General features: G+C 38.8%; 4 protein-coding genes and 1 non-coding gene across 5 annotated transcripts; 1 reads left to right on the top strand and 4 right to left on the bottom strand.

The window, feature by feature from the left end:
• Positions 1-5442: 5442 nt before the first annotated feature.
• On the bottom strand, positions 5443-8008 carry yellow-g2 (L-dopachrome tautomerase yellow-g2). The gene is made up of 2 exons (XM_020958719.2): positions 6133-8008; positions 5443-6062 (listed from the first exon to the last, which is right to left on the bottom strand). Exons 1-2 carry the CDS (start codon positions 6980-6982, stop codon positions 5767-5769), a joined length of 1146 nt encoding a protein of 381 aa, XP_020814378.1. The 5' UTR covers positions 6983-8008; the 3' UTR covers positions 5443-5766.
• Positions 8009-8226: 218 nt separating this feature from the next.
• On the top strand, positions 8227-15485 carry yellow-g (L-dopachrome tautomerase yellow-g). The gene is made up of 4 exons (XM_020958724.2): positions 8227-8306; positions 12582-13195; positions 14450-14646; positions 14831-15485. The coding sequence occupies exons 2-4, from the start codon at positions 12755-12757 to the stop codon at positions 15372-15374; spliced, it is 1182 nt and encodes a 393-aa protein (XP_020814383.2). The 5' UTR covers positions 8227-8306; positions 12582-12754; the 3' UTR covers positions 15375-15485.
• TRNAC-GCA (transfer RNA cysteine (anticodon GCA)) lies at positions 11725-11796 on the bottom strand. The gene has a single exon. It is a non-coding gene; the product is annotated as a tRNA-Cys (tRNA).
• Positions 15486-15497: 12 nt separating the features above from the next.
• LOC110188803 (uncharacterized) lies at positions 15498-16248 on the bottom strand. Its single transcript, XM_020958678.2, has one exon. It carries the CDS (start codon positions 16119-16121, stop codon positions 15498-15500), a length of 624 nt encoding a protein of 207 aa, XP_020814337.1. The 5' UTR covers positions 16122-16248.
• A 58-nt stretch (positions 16249-16306) lies between these two features.
• obst-I (obstructor-I) lies at positions 16307-17019 on the bottom strand. The gene has a single exon (XM_020958679.2). It carries the CDS (start codon positions 17017-17019, stop codon positions 16360-16362), a length of 660 nt encoding a protein of 219 aa, XP_020814338.2. The 3' UTR covers positions 16307-16359.
• Between the last annotated feature and the right edge of the window lie 2371 nt (positions 17020-19390).

The following is a 19390-nucleotide window of genomic DNA, read 5'->3' on the forward strand; positions in this document are numbered from 1 at the left end:
TATGCGACGAGCTCTGCCTCGGAGCCTCAACTGAATCCTGCGAGACTGCTGTTGCTCACACACATGTCCTCCTCCCACATAGCCATGAATTTCCAAATGACATTCAATAAGCATTCGACGAGATGTTCAATTATTTTTCAATTGCATCGATTTGCGGGCAGGCCACAAAAGAAATTTGATTATACTTGAGGCCAACGCCTCCGAAGAAAAAGGAAAATACATACGGAAAACAATTTATTTAACTTAATTAAACAACATAAACAGGGGGTTTCTTAAGTATATTTTATACAAATCACATCAAACACTGAGTAAACTAAAACATTTTCACATTTTAAAACACTTTAAAGTAATCAAAAATCTCTTATTTTCCCGCTGTGCATAATTTCGCTTTTCTTTTTGTTGATTTTCCCACCAGCACGTGACTCATTTTGAGGCATCATTTCGGAAGTCGTTTGGCACCCATTTTGCCCTCTGTTTTGGCCACTTTTCCGTGTCTCTCTATAAACCAGTTAGCTACTTTGCATTAAAGCTCCCTCCCCCGAGTGGCCCAACTACTCTTAGTATGTATGTATATGCGATGGCACTCAAATGCGGCCTGTCCGTTCAGTCTAGCTGTCGCTCAATAGACACAGAGATGCGTGTTAGCGGCAAATGGATGGTTGGAGAAATCCAGGGAAATCCATGGGAAATCCCGGGAAAAGGCGGCAAACTGGCGGGGACAGGAAATGCTGACTTGACAGGGAACGGAACCCGAAAAGCTTCCGCCGCTGCCATGGCAGCCCAAGAGGAGCCCCCAAACCACAGACAAGGATTCAGTTTGCGGGCAGTATTTTGGGCTGGGGCTCATAGAAGAGAACCCCGTAGCGATAATCCCCTCAATCCACATGGAAATGTGGACACAATGTGAGGCATATACATAAGCACTGAGAGAAAAGTGATTGAAAAACCTTGAATAGTGTAATATTCACTTTACTTTTATTTATCACAACTATGTGTTAAAATTTCCTATTTCTCCAAGTGCATGCCGTAAAAGAGGATGGATACAGCATTACCTAGGGCAATCTGAACTATCTGTTGTGACGACTTTAAAGGCTATTTCCATTGGAGGCAACACAGACAGCAGCTGCTAGCGGAAGTTGTTGATATTTTGTTAACAGATTTATTTGCGCAACGTGTTCACGCTTTCATTTGCAATTTTCCACTAGACCTCGACGAGGTCTCTCTGTCTCTCCCTGTCGATTTGCTCGATATTTTTCTTTGCTTTTTTCGCATTTCGATTAACCAGAAGCGAAGTGCCGTGGCGGCAGTGATGTTTTGTCCAATTCCGACACTGGAGCACAAAAGAAATGAAGGCATTCGAGGGAGGATGGAAGCCGAAGCTGAAGCTGAAGCTGCCACTCTCTCCCTGTCAAACCCATTTCAAGTGGGCGCCAAACTGCAGAGGGCACCCCCATTGTGTGCCTCCGAATTTCCACATACCCTTGGGTCCTTGGTTCCAGGTTTCTCGCTTTCTTACTTCCTGGGATCCTTTGTGCCTTGGGATGAGTGGATGGGTGTATGCCACTTTGACAGTCCCTAGTCACTCAGTTAGTTTTGGCGGTGGCCAAAAAGGAACTCGGCTCTGTCAATCTCGTTTGGATTGAAGTTGATTTATCCAAGGACGAGACTTTAAAAGTGTACACACTGTCAGCTCAAGTGGCTTTAGACATCACAGAAATGTCCGCCAAAAAACGTAATAAAAATTCGATGGGCTTAACTTGTGATTTTCAATAAGCACGAAAAACTTTTTGCTGAAGATAATTGATGTGCGAGAATTTAAGAGGCCTTTGGACTTCCACTTGACTGCCCCAAGTGCTGGCAAAAATTATAATAATTTTCATGTGGTATGCCAGGGCATGATTTAATTATCCCCTTTAGGGTTTTTCCGCGAAGGAATAAGTATAAACCTGTGCAGTGGCATATCGTTTGTCACTACCCTCATGGACTGGTTATGTTCCTGACGCTGTCAGTCGGAGAGTCTGAGGATCCTTTGACGGTCTTGATGCTGCTGCCTCTTTTTGTAACATTCGGTTTTTGTTTTTGACAGAGTCTGTCTGCGGGTTTTCCCTTACTTCTTCTCCCTTTAAGAATAATATATATGTTTATAATTCCTTTTTTTTTGTCACATCAAAGGGCCTGCCTTTGGGGAAATCTTTTCATTCATTTGCTTAGGCTTAACCCTGAAACTGAATATGTATTCATTGAACTTTGCAAAATGAATGAGTTTTCAGTTGTTGAAAGCTTCAGAGATTTTTCTGTCATTGCCACCGCAATTATTTTCCTTTTTTTTGGTATGGCTTTTAATTCCAATGCTCAGAGCTCAGGGACTTCCAACTTCAAAACAAGAAAGGAAACTGATTGCGGGAAGTCGAGGCTTATATACCCTTGCATTTTGTAAATTAACTATTTAAATTAATATATGTATATGGAGATATTTATATACAATTTTTTTCGATAAGTCAAAGTTTAAAAACTCACAATTATATTAATTTTTTAAAATTTAAACGATGTAACCCCTTATAAAATTTTGGAAAAAAATTGTCAACAAAATTATTCATTTCCCCCATACCTAGAAATATTCGCCTGTTGATGCTGATCAAGAATATATATGATTTATAAGGTCGGAAATTACTCCTTCATAGCGTTTCAAGCTTCTGACTAAAAGTATATTACCATTATTTTATTAGATATTTATCTATATTTTTATAGCACAATTTTTCCATAAATCAAAGTTTAAAAAACTCATAACGATGTCAAAAAGGCACTAATTTTAAGTAGGAAAACTTTCCTATGTTAATTTGAATTAGATTAATAAATCTGGATACTCAGTTTTAAATTTTAAAAAATTAAAAATTTTATAAATTTTTGACAATTTTAACGATGTAACCCCTTATAAAATTTAGAAAAAATTGGTCAAAAATTTGTTACTTTCCTTTATGCCCAGAAAGATTCGCCTGTTGATGCTGATCAAGAATATATATAATATATAGGGTCGGAAATTACTCCTTCATAGCGTTTCAAGCTTCTGATTAGAATTAAAATACTCTAAAAGAGTATAATAAGCTGCCACTTTCACTTTAGACCCAATTAGGCATATCACAATGTAAGAATCAGCACCCAAGCATTTTTCTTGTTTTTTCCCCAGTTTTCTGTCTTTCTTGTTCACTGGTTCTTTTCTTTGCTTCTGATTTAACTTTTCAGTTGTTGAAGTTGAAGATACATATTTGCGTGACGGTCCGCATTATTATTTTGGGCATTTAGTATTCCATTTGTGTTTTGTGACATGTTTGTGACTTTGTGCAGAGCTTTTAAAGTCTTTCTTAAACAGAAATATATAAAATATTGTTGTTTTTATCTTACTTCCTTATCTTTTTGCGCAATAAATCACAATAAACTTTCTTTGCAAGTCCCAATTAATCATAGATGTATGTTAATTTTCCGCTATTTTTTTCCTCTTTAAGGTTGGTTCACTTTTTCGTCCTATTTTCTGATAGTGCCATGTTTATTTTAAGGTTCTGACTGGTTGACCGATTTTTGTTTTGGCCATGATATCGCCCACGTATTTGTAAATCAAACGATGTGCAGAGACAACTTTATCATGGCCTTTTCGGTGGCAGCTGCACCCACTCCCAGGGAGGAATCCACCAGGGATCCCTAGTTTTTTGGATACTCTCATTCGGTTTTATTACGGTAGGGTTTCATGTGGGTGGAATTACCAAAAAAAAAAAAAAGAGAAATTAGGAATACACATGAATGCGTTGCAGCGTGATCCACTTCAGACTATGCGAGTGGGCGTAATTAACACGCCACGAAGCCATAACGCCACTCGAGGGGCCAAAGGTCACAGTCAGAGCCCAGAGACAAGAGCTGCTGATTAATTGATTTTTTATCGACGCCTCTCCTTGGCTGCTTTTCGCAGCTCAACTCGGAAATCGGAATCGGAAGCCACTGCCAAGGCTGTCCGGGTAATTTATCAGCCAACTTCCAATTAACACGCGTTAAAGTCGCGCCTTTCCTGTGCGATTAACAGCCCAGATCCCTGATTCCACATCCTCAGCCAGATCCAGATGAATGGCGGCAGTATCCGGTGTAAGTTTCCCGTCCTGAAAAAATAAATGGTAATGGAAATGGCAATGCAATCACGGCAAGTGAGTGTACTCGCAATTTTCCCGGCCATTGTTTCTTTGTGTCAGCATTAAATCCAACGACTCCCAATTAGCTTAATTAATTTCGCTGTTTTTCTGTTCGTAAGTACGTCGTCGGACAAAAATAAAACCTCTCAGCTAAAGGGAAGAGTAAAAATTATAAAAAAAGTTAAAATTTCCATGAATTCTGATGACCTTTAATACTTTCTTCCCAACAAGTTATCGAAATAACTAATTAACGAGAAAGGTAATTAACTTTGGGAAGCCGACTTTTGGTTATTCTTGTAATTTGCCTTTGGATAAAAAAGGATCCTGTTGGAAATTTATATCATAAATAAGCCAAAAAAATATATTACAAAGACTTGATATTTATACCCTTTGCAGGGTACTTTAATTCCAGTCAAAAGATTAAAACTCTGTGAAGGACTCATTCCCGACCCTATGTTTCATATATATTCTTGATCAGCATAAACAGGGGAATCTTTCCAGGCATAAAGTAAAGAAACAAAATTTGTGACCAATTTTTTCAAAATTTGTTAAGGGGTTACATCATTAAAAATTAAAAAAAAAGAGACAAAAATTTGAATTTTTTAAAATTGTAAATTGAATAATCACTTTTGTTAATCTAATTAAAAATAGCATAGGAAAGCTTTCCAAATTGAAATGAATGCATTTTTGGCTTAGTTATGAGTTATTTAAATATTGATTTATCACAAAAAATGTAATTTTTGAATATGAATAAATAGTGCTACATTGCAAATTTATAACAAAATTTATAATACCCTGCAAGTGTATAAAAAGATAGAAAACATAGCAATGCAAGTTTATGTAATTAAAATGTTATTTTTAAACAATATTTATACTTATTTCAGACCAACTCAGAGAGTTTATAAACAGTGGCAATTAAAAGAAAAGTTTATGTTGCCAGCAATTAATTAGCTCCACATAAAAATATTGTATATTTTCTAAAGTAAATTTCAAGCACTGTGAATCAAATCTTAAATTTTTTCCAAACACTTTTCGAGTAAATCTCAACCCATTCTCTTCAATTTAGGGACTTGCCTGGGGAAATACCACGTGGATCTTTCCGACCAAGTCAAAGTCTACTGACCTCTCCCAAACAAAATCATTGACTGTCACTTAATCCAAAGGCAAGGCCTTGGTGGAGAACCAGTTAATGGATAGCCAAAGTTGAACGAACCAAAGGCAAAGCCCGCAGATACCATCGATAGTATCCACCAAATATTTACTCCTCTCGAACTGTTCGGCAATGAAACGTTTATTTGCTTAGCTTAGATAACAACAAGAGCGACCAGAGTCGTTAGTTTATGTACAAAATACCAATACCAAACACAAACTGCACTCGGGGGCCCAAAAAAAAAAAACAAAAAAGTGAAAAAACAAAAGGAAACATAGTCGTTTCCATTCCCATTCTAGGTTATTGCCAATTTAGATGCAGTGGCACTTTCAGTTTTTTCTCGTTATTCGATTTCCCTATGTGTGTTGTAGATATAGAGTGTAGAGTGTGTGTGTTGCAGCGTGTATGTGGTGCAGATTGTGTGTGGTGTGTGGAGTAACCCTGTTACCAGCATCCCTGCATCAGGCCCAATTGCTGGATGGCCCCGCAGCCCACACGGTTCTGCATATAATCCGGAAAATTACTCTGCAGCACCCGCATGGTATTCCGTTTGTAATCCGGAACCGCGTGTGTCACCAACTGGCAGGTTTGACTGCGATACACTGGCTTGAAGTTAGCCTCCGCGAAAGTGGAGTTGGTGTCCCATCTGTAAACCTCCGCATCGCCTTCATTACGGAAGAATATTGCCGAGCCATTGTCCGTGCCAATGATAACCATGCGGCTGGGCTTTTTGCCAAGGTCTGTAAAATATTAATTGGAAAATGAGTTAATTATTTATAATTTCCAATTAAAAACCTCTAAAAAACTTACCCAATATCCTGCCATCGGCCACCCCGCTTCGCAGATACTCCGATTTCAAAGAGAAAAGCTTATTGGTGCTTAGGTAGGTGAAGTATAGCTCCGTGGAGCCACAGTCACGGCGGATGAGGGCTATGTAGAGGACATCCCTTGAGCGACAACCAGCAGTAACAGCCTTGGGCAGTACCACACGGAATCCCCGATCCGCCTGTAGATTGTATACAATGATGGCCCTATTGGCGGCATCGCTGACGTAGACAAAGCAACCGCCATCCGGAGCATAATCCACCACTAAATACTGCAAGCGAGAACTGCTGGAGGTCAGACCCTCCAGGGAAACAGTCTTCAGCACCTTGCCAGTCTTCACCGACATGGCCACCACTTTCGGGGGACATTTTCGTACTGGAGTCTCCAAAGTATTGACAATGCCAGTATCCAGCACCCAGAGCACCTCGTTTTGATCCACCACTAAGTCCACCACCGACTGCAGGGCCTTGCAGTTGCCTTCCTCCTGCAGATCCCAACAGGGATATGGCTTGAAGGTGGTGGAGCAGGTGCCCGGCTTTACATTGGTCTTGACCAGAGTGGCTGGAACACCTTTCCGATAGCGTGGGAGGGCCAGGTAAATGGTGTCTCCGATTAGTTGCGCTCGCGTGGCAATCACATTCTTGGGTATAAACTTGCCGGAGCTCTTAAAGAGTGACTTGGTGCTGGCACAGGGGAACTCGAACTGTCCCCCGGTCCACTGTATGGGCTGGGAGTCGGAATGGGCTCGGTCTGGTGTCCACAAGCCGTACTTGGTGCCCTGTGAGTGTGCTAGCCCGAGGATGGCGGCCAGGATTAGCGCCAGTTGCAGTCTCATCTTGGCAGCGTTAATCGTTTAATTATTTTGGCGGCAACTGCAACGACGACGACGACAACGTGCGCGTTATTCTACTTCCCATCTCGATCAAGTGGCGTGCTTATATAACCCATGAATCTTGCCAAGAGCCAGAGGCAACGTGCCTCGCCACCAATTCTCAATTTCCAATCTCAAAAAACCAAAAACCTTGAACAGAGTTTAAACAAAAAAAGAAGTCACTCTACAAATAATTGAAAAACAGTTGAACTATTGTAACCCGAACTCTTCAACTTGGTAGTATTTAATTTTTTAGAATATGATTTTAAATAAGAAAGGAAGCTACAAGAATAATGAAGTCATGCCTGCTCTCATTTCATTCACCAATAAATTTTTTAGTTACACCTTTACATTCACAGCTTTTTATTTTACTCTATTTTTAACGATCGATTGTATGGAAGCTATAACTAAATCATATAGTACGAATTTCATTAAATTTTACACAAAATTTTAGATTATTATATTATTTCTATATATTAAATTTTGATGAAAATCTGTTGAAAACTGGAAAAGTTATAAAGTTTTTCTCTTAAAATTTTTCGATCGTTCCTATGGCAGCTATATATATGTATATATATAGTCCACCGATTTGCCATGCTCCGACTTATATACTAGTAAAATTATATAGAAGAATAACTCCATAGTTTCATTTAAATAGCTTAAATTTGTTCCAATACAAATCTCGCACATCTGGGCATATGATTCTCAACTTGTTCTAGCATCCCCTGAACGAAGTGACTGCTGCCGGCCAAGTCTCGGATACATGTTGTGTTACAAAAGTTGCAAGTCATTGTTTATTAGGATTCAAAGTTATTAAGTAAACATTAATACATACTGGTCATAAGTACTTACTGTTCAGAGTTACTTACTGGTCATAGATACTTACTGATCATAGTTAAATTAAATATTAACTCTCTGCTCCTCTCTGCCTCTCCCCCTCTCTCGCTATGTTAATCGCTCTATGTTAATCTCTAGAGGCAACTGCTTCTCTCCCACGCACTCACACTCACATTCTCTTCTCTGCTCTTCTCTGCTCTTCTCTGCTCTTCTCTGCTCTGCTCTCGGACTATAAATAGAGGCGCTAAGGTCGCGCGCGCCTCAGTCTGTCCTAGGGGTACCTAGTGTTAACATCTCAAGTGAAAGTGCAAGTGATCACCCTTCGACCCCAAAAATATGACGTGGCCAATGAAATACATCTGGATGACTAGAAAGAAGCTCACTTGGATGAAGTCACCATTCTTGATCACTACACTGGAAGGAAGTAAACAATGACGTGTCCTTTACTGCGGTAAGTCTTAATCATGACAATTATATTATGTATGAAGAAGCTATTGGCTTTATATTCCAATTTATTTCCTTATTGCAATGGTCCCCTTTACATACTTACTAGTCATAGATACTTACTGATCAGAGTTACTTAATGTTTATTGATACTTACTGATCATAGTTATTTACTGGTCATAGATAATTATTGTTCAGAGTTATTTACTACTCATAGTTACTTAACGCTCATAGTTAATTAGTGATCATAGTTACTTAATGTTCATAGATGCTTACTGATCATAGTTACTTAATGTTCATAGATACTTACTGCTCAGAGTTACTTAATATTCATTCATACTTACTGATCAGACTTAGTTACTGCTCTTAGTTAATTACTGATCATAGTTACTTACTGGTCATAGATACTTCCTAATCATTTATCATTGCATTAAATATTCTCACACCCTAAAAAGTTCAATTTACTCATGTTTCACTGTGTTTCGCCACCAGAAACCTCAAAAGTTTTTCAATGAAAACCAATACAAAAACGAAAAAGGGCCAAGGAAGGAAGAGGACAGCCCTTGTGACCTTCTCCTCCCATCGTCCTCTCAATTAACTATTGAAATGGCGAACGATACTGCAATTACTGCAATCAATTTGGGGAACAGAGGAGAACCCACAAGTGTCGCCTGATAGCTTGATGATATTTTTAGCTAATTAATTGCTAGTGCAATCTCGGCCAAGATGACCTCATCAGAGTCTGCGATTTAACCAATCTCGACGAAATGAATGAATGATGGAAAATCACTACAACTTTGGGATTTCCCAGCAGAGTTCTGTCATTGCCATCACTACTGCCATCATCGTAATTGCCCCATAAATAGGTTAAAGCCCTCGGATTCTGGTAGACAACCCGGAATCGCCCCTCAAACCCGAATCCAACGTGTTTGGCATGTTCAATTGTCAGCCGAAAAGCACCCGGCAGCACCCGCATTCCGGGTGGCTTTTCCCCCCTGAATGATTTATACACGTTGCCCCACACACCCAGTACAACCAGCACCACACACCCACACCCACACATGGGGCACAAAAAATTGATGACAAGCATTTCCGGGCTACTCATCTGACATAATTTATGTAAACACTTACCTCCCTCCGAGCTTGTGGTTGTGGCTTCCAGATAAGAGACAGCTAGGGCGACTGCCGACTGACCCCCATTAGGCGCAAAACTTCCAACCAGGATTTCCCATTTTTCCTCCGCAGGCCATTTTCCACACATTACATTGACAGTTTTTTCTTCCTTCTTCTTTTTATTGCCGCCAGGCCAACGGGGCGTATGCGTGATCAACGGCGCACTTCTTTAAAACTCTCTCAATCTCCAAATTTACGTGTATGTATACATATATATATGCCAATAAAATCGCAATTGAAAACGCAAATAAGCCAATAATTTGTCAGTTCTGAGGAGGGTGGTGCAAAGGTACAAAAAACAAAAGAAGTATTGTCTGTGGTCACGTTTGATTCGCTTTGTTAAATGGGACAGACTTGGGCTTTGTGCTGTTTATTTGTTGCTGAGAAAAGCGATTTTCATTTTTAACGGGAATTTCACATAAATTAAAATTAAATCCCAGAAATTTCCAAGGGTATGATGGAGTATTATGATAAGTAAAGGCAATTTCTTGTACCTTCTTATTTACTTTATTTAAATGTTAGAAAATAAGTATTTTCGATAGCTAGCTTAATCTTTTTACTTAAACTTCCCAAGTTCTCAAAACCCTTAGTTAGCTTATTCCAAGTCACTTAAAGCCAAAGTTTTAGGACACATTAATCAAATAGTTTTTGAAACGAGGGTCTTATAAATTCCACTACAGGGTATTAAAAAGTTATCAGCTAAGCAGAGCTTCCATATTAATCTTCCCATACATTTCGCTGCTCTCATAATTTATGTGCTTTGCTTTCACTTTGTTGGCTTTCTTTCGTCGGCCAAGTTTTTGCCTTTTTTGTTTACGTCTGCTCGAAGTTGTCCACTGTGTGTGTGTTTGTGTGTGTATGTTTGGTTCTTAACCATTTATGCTTTTACTTTGCTTTTAGCCAGCTCAAATGGTTCGATGAATTGCCATAAATTAATACCTCAATCCATTGGATCATCTTTGTTTAATTGTTTTCCGATTTTTTTTTGGCAGCCATATGCTCGTTGTTTTTGCTTTGGATTTTGGCTGGCATATTGCATGTTGAATATGCACTTATTTTTTTCTGAAAAATGCTATCAATGCCACATTGTTAAATTTTCCATTTCAACGCATCTGTCAGAATTTGGAAATAATAAAATAGGCCCAAACATAATTGGGAACAAGGAATACACTTCCTGGTTAATAGATGTAGTATAATTGGTAAATAAAATTATTTTAACGATTTTAACTGTTTGTAATCAAATTGTACTGACTTTTCCTATAAAAATACTTTCTCGTGTTAAAAAAGCAGGAATAGCAAGATTGATTTAAAATGTATTCTCTTATTCATTTTGCAACTTTAACTTTAGTATAATAATCAATATCTTTTTAATCTTTTTAAAACTCCCTTGTATTTGTTAGAGTATTGAACTCACCAGTCTGGTTGCTTCGTTAAATTTTCATTTTGATATTTTTTCTTGCTTTTATTTATATTGGAGCGCATAAATATTTATCTACAGATTTCATGATGAAACCCGCCCACAGCCTGTCCTGATTTGGGGGCATGTGTGTGCCATAAATTCGGAGATTACGATCAGAGGATGGGAGACTGAGGGGGGATTGTGGAAGAGGCGACTTATGGCAGTTTATTAAAACGGATTTCGCACAAATTCAATCTGCATGTAATTTGGCATTATGGACAGTTCCAGTCCCAGCCAGAAACCCGTCAGGCGGAAGCCAATTGTTTGTGTGACCCCGACCAAAGAAAAAAAAAAAGAAAAGGGTTAACCTCGAAGGCATTTGTTGTTCTTGCCTTGTAAAAATATTGACCAGCAGCCGTTGGTCTTTTTCATTCTATATTTAAAGAGATTAAACTCTTGGCGATTTAATGGAAGCCGTCCATAATTCAATGCACGTGCTACCCACACACAAACACACATCCTTTCGTAGGACACAAACAAAGGACAAACCCTGCAGCTGGACACCGCCGAGTCCTCCTCCCAAAGAATGTTTCAACGCATTTTTTATTTGTTTTGTATTTGATGCATGGGCGGTCCTCACCAAAACAGGATCTTTACGAGGTTATTGTTCTCATGTCTGCGATACCTTTAATGTGATTTTAACTATAAATTATTTTTATAATGAAATTCAAATATAACTAACTAAAAATCGCATTTATTAAAGAGCAACTAAGCAAACTAGTTTTATAAAACTTATAACCATAAATTCTTTTAGTAATTCATGTAGAAAATGTATAAAAAAGAGCTTATTGCTAGGGGGCACCCGGATTTGAACCGGGGACCTCTCGATCTGCAGTCGAATGCTCTACCCCTGAGCTATACCCCCAACTCGAATCAAGTTAACTGAGAATGCCAGTTAAAAAGTGATGACTCAGAAAAAAATATACATTTGACATTTATCTCAAAATAGAAAGATGAAATCAGTGAAATCAATTAACACAGAAGAGATTGTGTGGCGTGTCACTGCAAGGCAGCAGCAGAAACAGTGGCTCCAGATACATCACTATCTTATCAGGTTGCTGGAGAACCCTGACCTCCTCCTCCCCTTGCCAAACTTCCTTCCCACTGATAGCTTCAGTTCGACAGATGTTTTATTTTCTTTTTACCCCAAAAACCCCCGAATAATAACTGGTAACATAAACCAAGTAACCGAAACTTTTCTTGGTCATCGAAGCCGAAACAGAAACAGATTCGAGATACAGATACAGGTCACAGACGTCACAGCATTGATATTGAACTTTGTGGCAAGTGTTTTTTAGCCCATGACCCCTGAACTTAGTCGGCAAAAAAAGGGGTGCCAAGTCGAGTTGCCATCAAAATTATAGAAATAAATTATCGATAATTTTATTATACATATTAAAGTTAGCACTTAAGAGCTACCACTTTAATATTCTCTTATCACATTTGAAATCATTAGCCAAAAACCGTTTTCTGTATATAAAAGAATGGTTTAAAATTTGAGACTCTTTTTTTCCGTGCGGCTTTCCTTCCGCATTGCTTAGAAACCATAGCCGGCGTTTCCGCCGTTGGCCAGACGTGCTGGCTGCCATTGGTACACACATATCTAGAGATGCACATCTGTATATATCACTTGTTTTGGCCCATGTTTAGCACTTAACGACCTTGCTGCAACACGCTCCAACATCGGCTTTGCGGCACAAATCGGTGGCTTTTATATATAAGTGCAGCACCGCCGTCCGACGCTCAGACAGTTTTATGTTCGTTCTCGCCCAAAACGTGGCCATCGAGATATTTTCACAGCCAGTCCAAGAGGAACCATCGAAATGACCATCCAGCTGCTACTGCTGCTGGCTCTCATCTCCGCCGTTCTGGGTGGTTATAGTCCCTCGTCCTCGGCGGATGAGTCCGGAAGCACGAACAGCATCGGAGGCAGCAAATGCGATAAGAATCCGCTTAGTGAGCTCACCTTTCAGCTGAGTGGAAGCAGCCTTCACTGGCCCTGTGAGTCCACCAAGAACATCTATGTCCAGTCCGGCAGATATGTGCCAAGAAATGTGATCGTCACACGGGCCCAGCTACAGAAGGATGCGGCCTTTGTGGCACTGCCCAGGTACAAGCAGGGCGTGCCCTTTACCCTTGGAAAGGTGAACCTGAAGAAGGGCGAATGTTTGACCAAAATTGCACCGTATCCCTGCTGGGCCATCCAGGAGGAGGGCAACTGCCAGGCGCTGCAGTCAGTCGTGGACATTGCCGTCGATCAAAATGTGAGTACAATTAACGCTACTGTTTTTTTTTATTATATATGTACATACATATATATTTTTTAACAACTGCAATGGTCAAGTTGTCGCATCCGAAAGTGCAATTTGTGCCCTTAACTACGGACTTGTATTATTTGTTACGTTGAGTGTCCTTTTTGACGCCTTTAAAGGGTTTCCGTTTTTTCATATTTTTATCACTGACTATAAAAAGGGTAATAGTTGAGGTATATTCGTGCAAAAAAGTATACAAATTTAGGTTGTCTGAGAAATAAAAGAAAAGTAAATAAGTTAAAACTATACCACAAAAATATAACAACTTTAGCCCTGGCAATATAGTAAAAACTAAATAAACACCTCCAGGGTATCATTTACACATTAATTCCCTAGAAAGTCATTCTTTTTAACTACCCAGCCACGCCTCTTTCGAGGGAGAAATTGCTTTTTTAATCAAATAAATGGTGGCGACAAAAACCGAAGAGCTTCAAATAAAATGCATGTCTGTGCAATTGGCGCCTGCCAACAGAAACGAAAGAAACCGCCGAATAAACGGACTGCAAATAATACAAAAAAAAAAACAAAGAATGGTTATGCAAATGGAATATTATAAAAGGCCAAAAGCCAAAAGAGGCCAAAAGGCTGCTGTTGCTGCAGAGTTGCCATTCAAAATGCAGCGGAAAGTTCTCCGAAATAATTTGAACATCGCAGGAAGTGCCAAGTCCAGAGTTTTGTGTATTTCGATTTCAATTTCAACTCTGTTAACTGTTGTTTAACTGCAAATATTTAAAGCCCGATAAGCTATGAGTTGCACGGCAGAAAATGTCTGGAATGTCAATTATTTTTTATTGACAAATTATTAAATATTTACAACGCTTTTCGATTTGTTTACACAAATGCACAACATACCAAAATGACCTAGTTTTCCCCCCACAGATTCTACCATCAATTCGCTCTCATTTAAATGCCATTCTCGTTTAGCTGCATTTATGCAAATCATTTCTTTATTTTATTTACACAAAAGTCGTCGCAATAACCATTGCGATGTGTGCAAACAGCAAACAATAAACAACGCACATGGTATTTATTTATTTTGCACAATTTCCCCATTCAGCGGATTTTAATGTTATTGTTATGAGCGTTGAGTGTTGAGTTCTTAACGCCGACAACATTTCAATTAGCAGTTGCACACAGAAAAACCGAATGAATATATATTTATAATTTACAAAATTAATCTCCGTTTTTTAAATTGCATTTTTAAAGGGACTTCTGTGGGCCTTGGATGTGGGCATTGTAAATACTTTGGAGCAGCCCATTCGTCGCTGCGGCCCCAAGATCGTGGCCATTAACACGGCCAACAACAAGGTGGTGAAGAGCATTGACCTCAGCGACCTGGTCACCTCCGAGAGTCGTCTGCAGTTCATCGTGGTCGATTACTCCAAGGACAACAAGCCATTCGTGTGAGTTTTAGCGCAATTTAACTTTTATTTCCATGACCTGGTGTCTTCTGGCAAATGCAGGGCTAAAAGAATGTTTTCATTGTTGATTATTTTCATAAAAATGAAAACCTTTTTTAACATGTTTTGTATAAAAATATATTTTACATTGAAATCATTTCTTATATCAACTTTTCATTCTTTACAGCTACGTGGCTGATGCTGGAGCTCGCAGCATCCTGGTGTACGACATCACCGGCAACAAGTCCTACCGCATTGTCCTGCCCAAGGCCACTGCACCCACCACCGATGTCCTGTATGTGGCACTCACCTCCAAACCAGACGGCACCTCCACTCTGTTCTTCAGCTACCTGAGCTCCTCGCGCCTGTACTCCATCAAGGGCGAATATCTGCGTGTTGGCCAGGGCGCCGGCTCCATCATCGATGTGGGTCCGAAACCATATGGCAAGCAGGCGGTGCTCCTGGGCGCCGATGGTGGCACCTCACTCTTCTTCCGCTACAAGGGCGAGAACGACATATATCTGTGGGACTCGGAGACGTGCTTTAAGGCCGCCAATCTGCAGGAGGTGCAGCGCGGCGGCGATTGCCGCCTATCCACTCAGGTCCTGCCCGGACACAAGCGTTTCATGTGGGCACTGGAGAGCAATTTCCATGACTTTATCTCGGATCGAACTGGTTGCAATGGGGCCTCCATTGTCCTGCATCCGGTGGTTAAAGAGTGTGATGACTAAAGATCCCATGATCTCATAGCATAGATGCTCTTAATTATTAGGCCTAATACCAGCCTTGGTTTATTTTCTTTCGTTATCTTGTCTTATTAAAGATTTTCAAACAAAGCTAAATAGGGCAAAATTTTAAACGTTCCGGAAGTCCGGAGGAACACACGCATTGTTCATGAAAACGAATCCCTCGCGGCACTTCATTATCAGGGGATACAAGCTGTTGGCCGACGTCTCATTGACGCAAACATAAAAGTATCTGGTGTCCGCTTCCCAACCGCCAACATCTCCGGGCCGACTGCAATTGAATTGGGCGCTCAGGCATTGATCACTGTCGCGGGGCAGGACACAGGTTTCCGTAAGCGTCGAGAAACCTGCACCATTGGTGCACTGACGCGGTGTGTCCACCTGGAGGTCACTGCACTCGTGGTACCGCCGGCAGTCGTAGGGATCGGGAAATAATCCCGCCTGCTGGCAGGTGAAGGGTCCCCGCTTCGGCACCTTACACTGTGCCTGCCAGGTGCAGCCGTAGGTGCCTTCGTCGCTGCAGTAGAAACTGTGTTCCGATTGACAGCCGAGCATCGATATGGTATCCCATCGTCCACTGGCATCCTTTACGCAATAACCCAATGTGGTGCAGTTTAAGCACACGAAGCCAGCCGTACGCACATCCTGGCAGGGATTATCCTCGGAGGCTCTGACTCCAATGGCCGCCAGGCCGAGGAGTAGTAGTAGAAAGACTTGAAGTTGAGGCCACATCTCGCAGACTGTTGATGAGCTCACACAGGCTTCAAGCTTTTATAGCTCTTACCTAATCAGGCTGACATTGTTCTGGGTTATAATTAAAAAGATAAGCCATGGAAAGTTCTAATGCAAGGTTATAACATTTCATTTGGAGTCTTTAATTTGCAACCTTTTTTTAGACAGATTGTACTTGTAAAGATGTTCTCCCCCAGAAACTTTGAGAAGCTTGCAATTATTATTTATTTTGTAATGCTCAACAAGTTCCTGGAACACATCCAAACATTGTCAGGCTGAAGATCATGCCAGCCTGGCATCTGGAGTACTTGATCTCTTCTCCCTTGTCAGCGCAATGAAAGTAGCCAGAGCAATCGGTTGGGTCACCAAATAACCCAATTCGCTGGCACTTTTCATCAGAGGAATCCACCGTACTCGGTGTATCTGAACTGCCGCTGCCGCTGCCGCTCTTCAGGCAAACCTTTTGCTCGGAATTAAAGGTAGCTCCCGCTGGACAGTTCTGGATCTGTAGTTTTCCGCCAATACAGAGACAAAAGATACTGCCGGAAGTTGCACTTGGACATGCAAATGGAGTATACTGCTCCTGGCAGTCCACTGTCCCGATCCTGCAAATCAAATGGCTGGCATCAAAGTAGGTTCCTTCAGGGCAGCCGAGGATCTCAAGATGCAGGTCTTGGTTGCAGCGACAAAACTCTGACGTGCTTGAGGTTGTACCCTCGGGACACAGAGTTATCTGGAGACGTTGGCAATTGACAATGTCCACAGACACACAGGAATCGCTTGTTGTGTTTAAGAAGAAGCCATTGGGGCATGACCGATCATCGGCAGTACATCCTTTGGCCAAGAAAAGTACTGCCAATCCAACAACCAGCCAAATAAACTGAACACTTGATCCCATTTCGAAGACACTTCTTGTGGAGCTACTCTGGGTTTTCTTTTATACGGCCAACTAGTCACTGAGTAAAATGTTCTGACTTAATTAATAGATAAACTGAAGAGGTGTCGAGACATGAATTCTAAAATCTAGTAGTATAGGGAGTTATGACCTTGTTGTTAAAGCCAATATAAGATATTCTCTTATGATATATTTGGTTTTAACAAAATCAAGAAAGGAAGTTAATTTCGGGAAGCCGAAGTTTGCAAAACCGAAAACATTCATAACTAAGTGAGAAACGTATTAATTAAAATTCGGAAAGCTTTCGAATGTTACTATTTATTAGGTTAATAAATCTGCTTACTCATTTTAAAATGTAAGAAAGCAAAAATTTTTATCAATTTTTCGAAATTTTAACAATATAACCTTATAGTTAAAAAAAAACGGTCAAAAATGTTGTTTCTTTCCATTATGCCTAGAAAGATTCGCCTGTTTATGCTGATCAAGAATATATATAGTTTATAAGGTCGGAAATGACTCCTTCGATGTGTTTTAAGCTTCACACTGAGATGAGAATACCTTTATTTTTCTAAAAAAAAAAAATAGATGGGAAGAGACATTACGAAGTCCAAATATTAACACTCTTGCGTTGATTAGAAATTTGTTATCTCTTCCGCATTTATTCTATTATTCTGTTGTTCATTATTTTATTTAATTATAGTATTTTGTAATGCAGAATTATTTTCTGGTTAAATTTCAACCACAACCCAATATAATTTTAGTGGATTCTTATTGATATTTTTTAAAATGCAAAATTTTTCGACCAATTAAATTTAAAAATCTCATACCTAAGCCAATAATGTATTAAATTAAATTCGGAAAGCTGTTCTATGCTTGTTTTTATTAGTTTAGTAAAACAAGATAACAAAATTAAATTTTTTGCAAATTTTAACGATTAAGTATCTGACTAAAATAATAATACCTTGCAAGTTTTTAATAACCAATTAATGCTCTAATATCTGGGAAGGGATCTAACGAAATATTTGCCTCAAACAGTTTCTGGGAGGCAATCCAATCGATTTAAATTAAAACAACATAATACCCGGTAAATGTGAATGGTTAGCTTTTGAATATGCTGTATTATATTAATCAAGTAGTCCTTCGATTACTTCATTTAGTTTTTTGAAATCAACACTTTGTGAAAAAAATATCGTTAGATATTATTCAGTGCCTTGCTCTGATTTCTGTGTCATAATATGCATGTCAAAATGTTTTCTCATTTAATTTATTTTAGTTATTCCCCACGAGCAGTGGGAGACAGACTTGCTCTTACAATTATTTTATTTTATTTTATTTTTTTTTTTACTTTTGTTTTAATTATTTACTATTATTTACTAATATATTGACTCTTCTTTATTTACGTGTCTTAATTTAAAATGCTTTTCTGCGTACGGATTTATAAGTCCGAAATATTTTTATGTTGGACTTGGAATTTTAAAAAAGTACATCCTTTATTTAGAATTTATATAAATTTGAATTTTTTGGTTGATTTTAAGACATTTTTTATAAAATAATTAATTTTAAAATTTTACATTAAATGTTTTCTCTTATTCAGTTTTAAGTTCACAGCTAGCCATAATTTTGAATGGGGTCTATAATACGTCTAACTAATCACTCAGTAAAATGTTCTGTTTAAGACATTAATTTTTTACTAAAATAATTTATTTTTAAAGTTTTATGTTAAATGTTTTCTCTTATTCAGTTTTAAGTTCACAGCTAGCCATAATTTTGAATGCAAAATAATATTGGAGGTACTTGGGTCTATAATACGTCTAACTAGTCACTCAGTTAAATGTTCTGTTTAAGACATTAATTTTTTACTAAAATAATTTATTTTTAAAGTTTTATGTTAAATGTTTTCTCTTACTCAGTTTTAAGTTCACAGCTAGCCATAATTTTGAATGCAAAATAATATTGGAGGTACTTGAGTCTATAATACGTCTAACTAATCACTCAGTAAAATGTTCCGTTTTAGTTAATAAGATTTAATTAATACGATTTTTATCGTTTAAGCATATACTTATTTAGTCAAAGGTCGTTAAATCTGCATCAATGATTTTTAATTTTTATAGGTAAAACCTTTTTTTATTTTAAGACATTAATTTTTTACAAAAATAATTCATTTTTAAAGTTTTATATTAAATGTTTTCTCCTATTCAGTTTTAAGTTCACAGCTAGCCATAATTTTGAATGCAAAATAATAATGGAGGTACTTAGGGCTTTTATTCGTCTTACTAGTCAAATAAAAGCCGAATAATGGGGGATAGGAAGGCCTCCAAGGCATTAATATCAACGACATCTGGAATTCTAATGGGCCTTGGTTTCTTGGTTTTCA

The sequence above is a fragment of the Drosophila serrata genome, unplaced genomic scaffold (assembly GCF_035046125.1).
Source record: "Drosophila serrata isolate PLE 108 unplaced genomic scaffold, ASM3504612v1 contig_217, whole genome shotgun sequence".
Taxonomy (NCBI): domain Eukaryota; kingdom Metazoa; phylum Arthropoda; class Insecta; order Diptera; family Drosophilidae; genus Drosophila; species Drosophila serrata.

Coding starts and splice junctions, on each gene's coding strand:
- yellow-g2 (XM_020958719.2), bottom strand. CDS start 6,982: ATGAGACTGCAACTGGCGCTAATCCTGGCCGCCATCCTCGGGCTAGCA. Junction 6,063..6,132: donor GGCCGATGGCAGGATATTGG/GTAAGTTTTTTA, acceptor AATATTTTACAG/ACCTTGGCAAAAAGCCCAGC.
- yellow-g (XM_020958724.2), top strand. CDS start 12,755: ATGACCATCCAGCTGCTACTGCTGCTGGCTCTCATCTCCGCCGTTCTG. Junction 13,196..14,449: donor ACATTGCCGTCGATCAAAAT/GTGAGTACAATT, acceptor GCATTTTTAAAG/GGACTTCTGTGGGCCTTGGA. Junction 14,647..14,830: donor AAGGACAACAAGCCATTCGT/GTGAGTTTTAGC, acceptor CATTCTTTACAG/CTACGTGGCTGATGCTGGAG.
- LOC110188803 (XM_020958678.2), bottom strand. CDS start 16,121: ATGTGGCCTCAACTTCAAGTCTTTCTACTACTACTCCTCGGCCTGGCG.
- obst-I (XM_020958679.2), bottom strand. CDS start 17,019: ATGGGATCAAGTGTTCAGTTTATTTGGCTGGTTGTTGGATTGGCAGTA.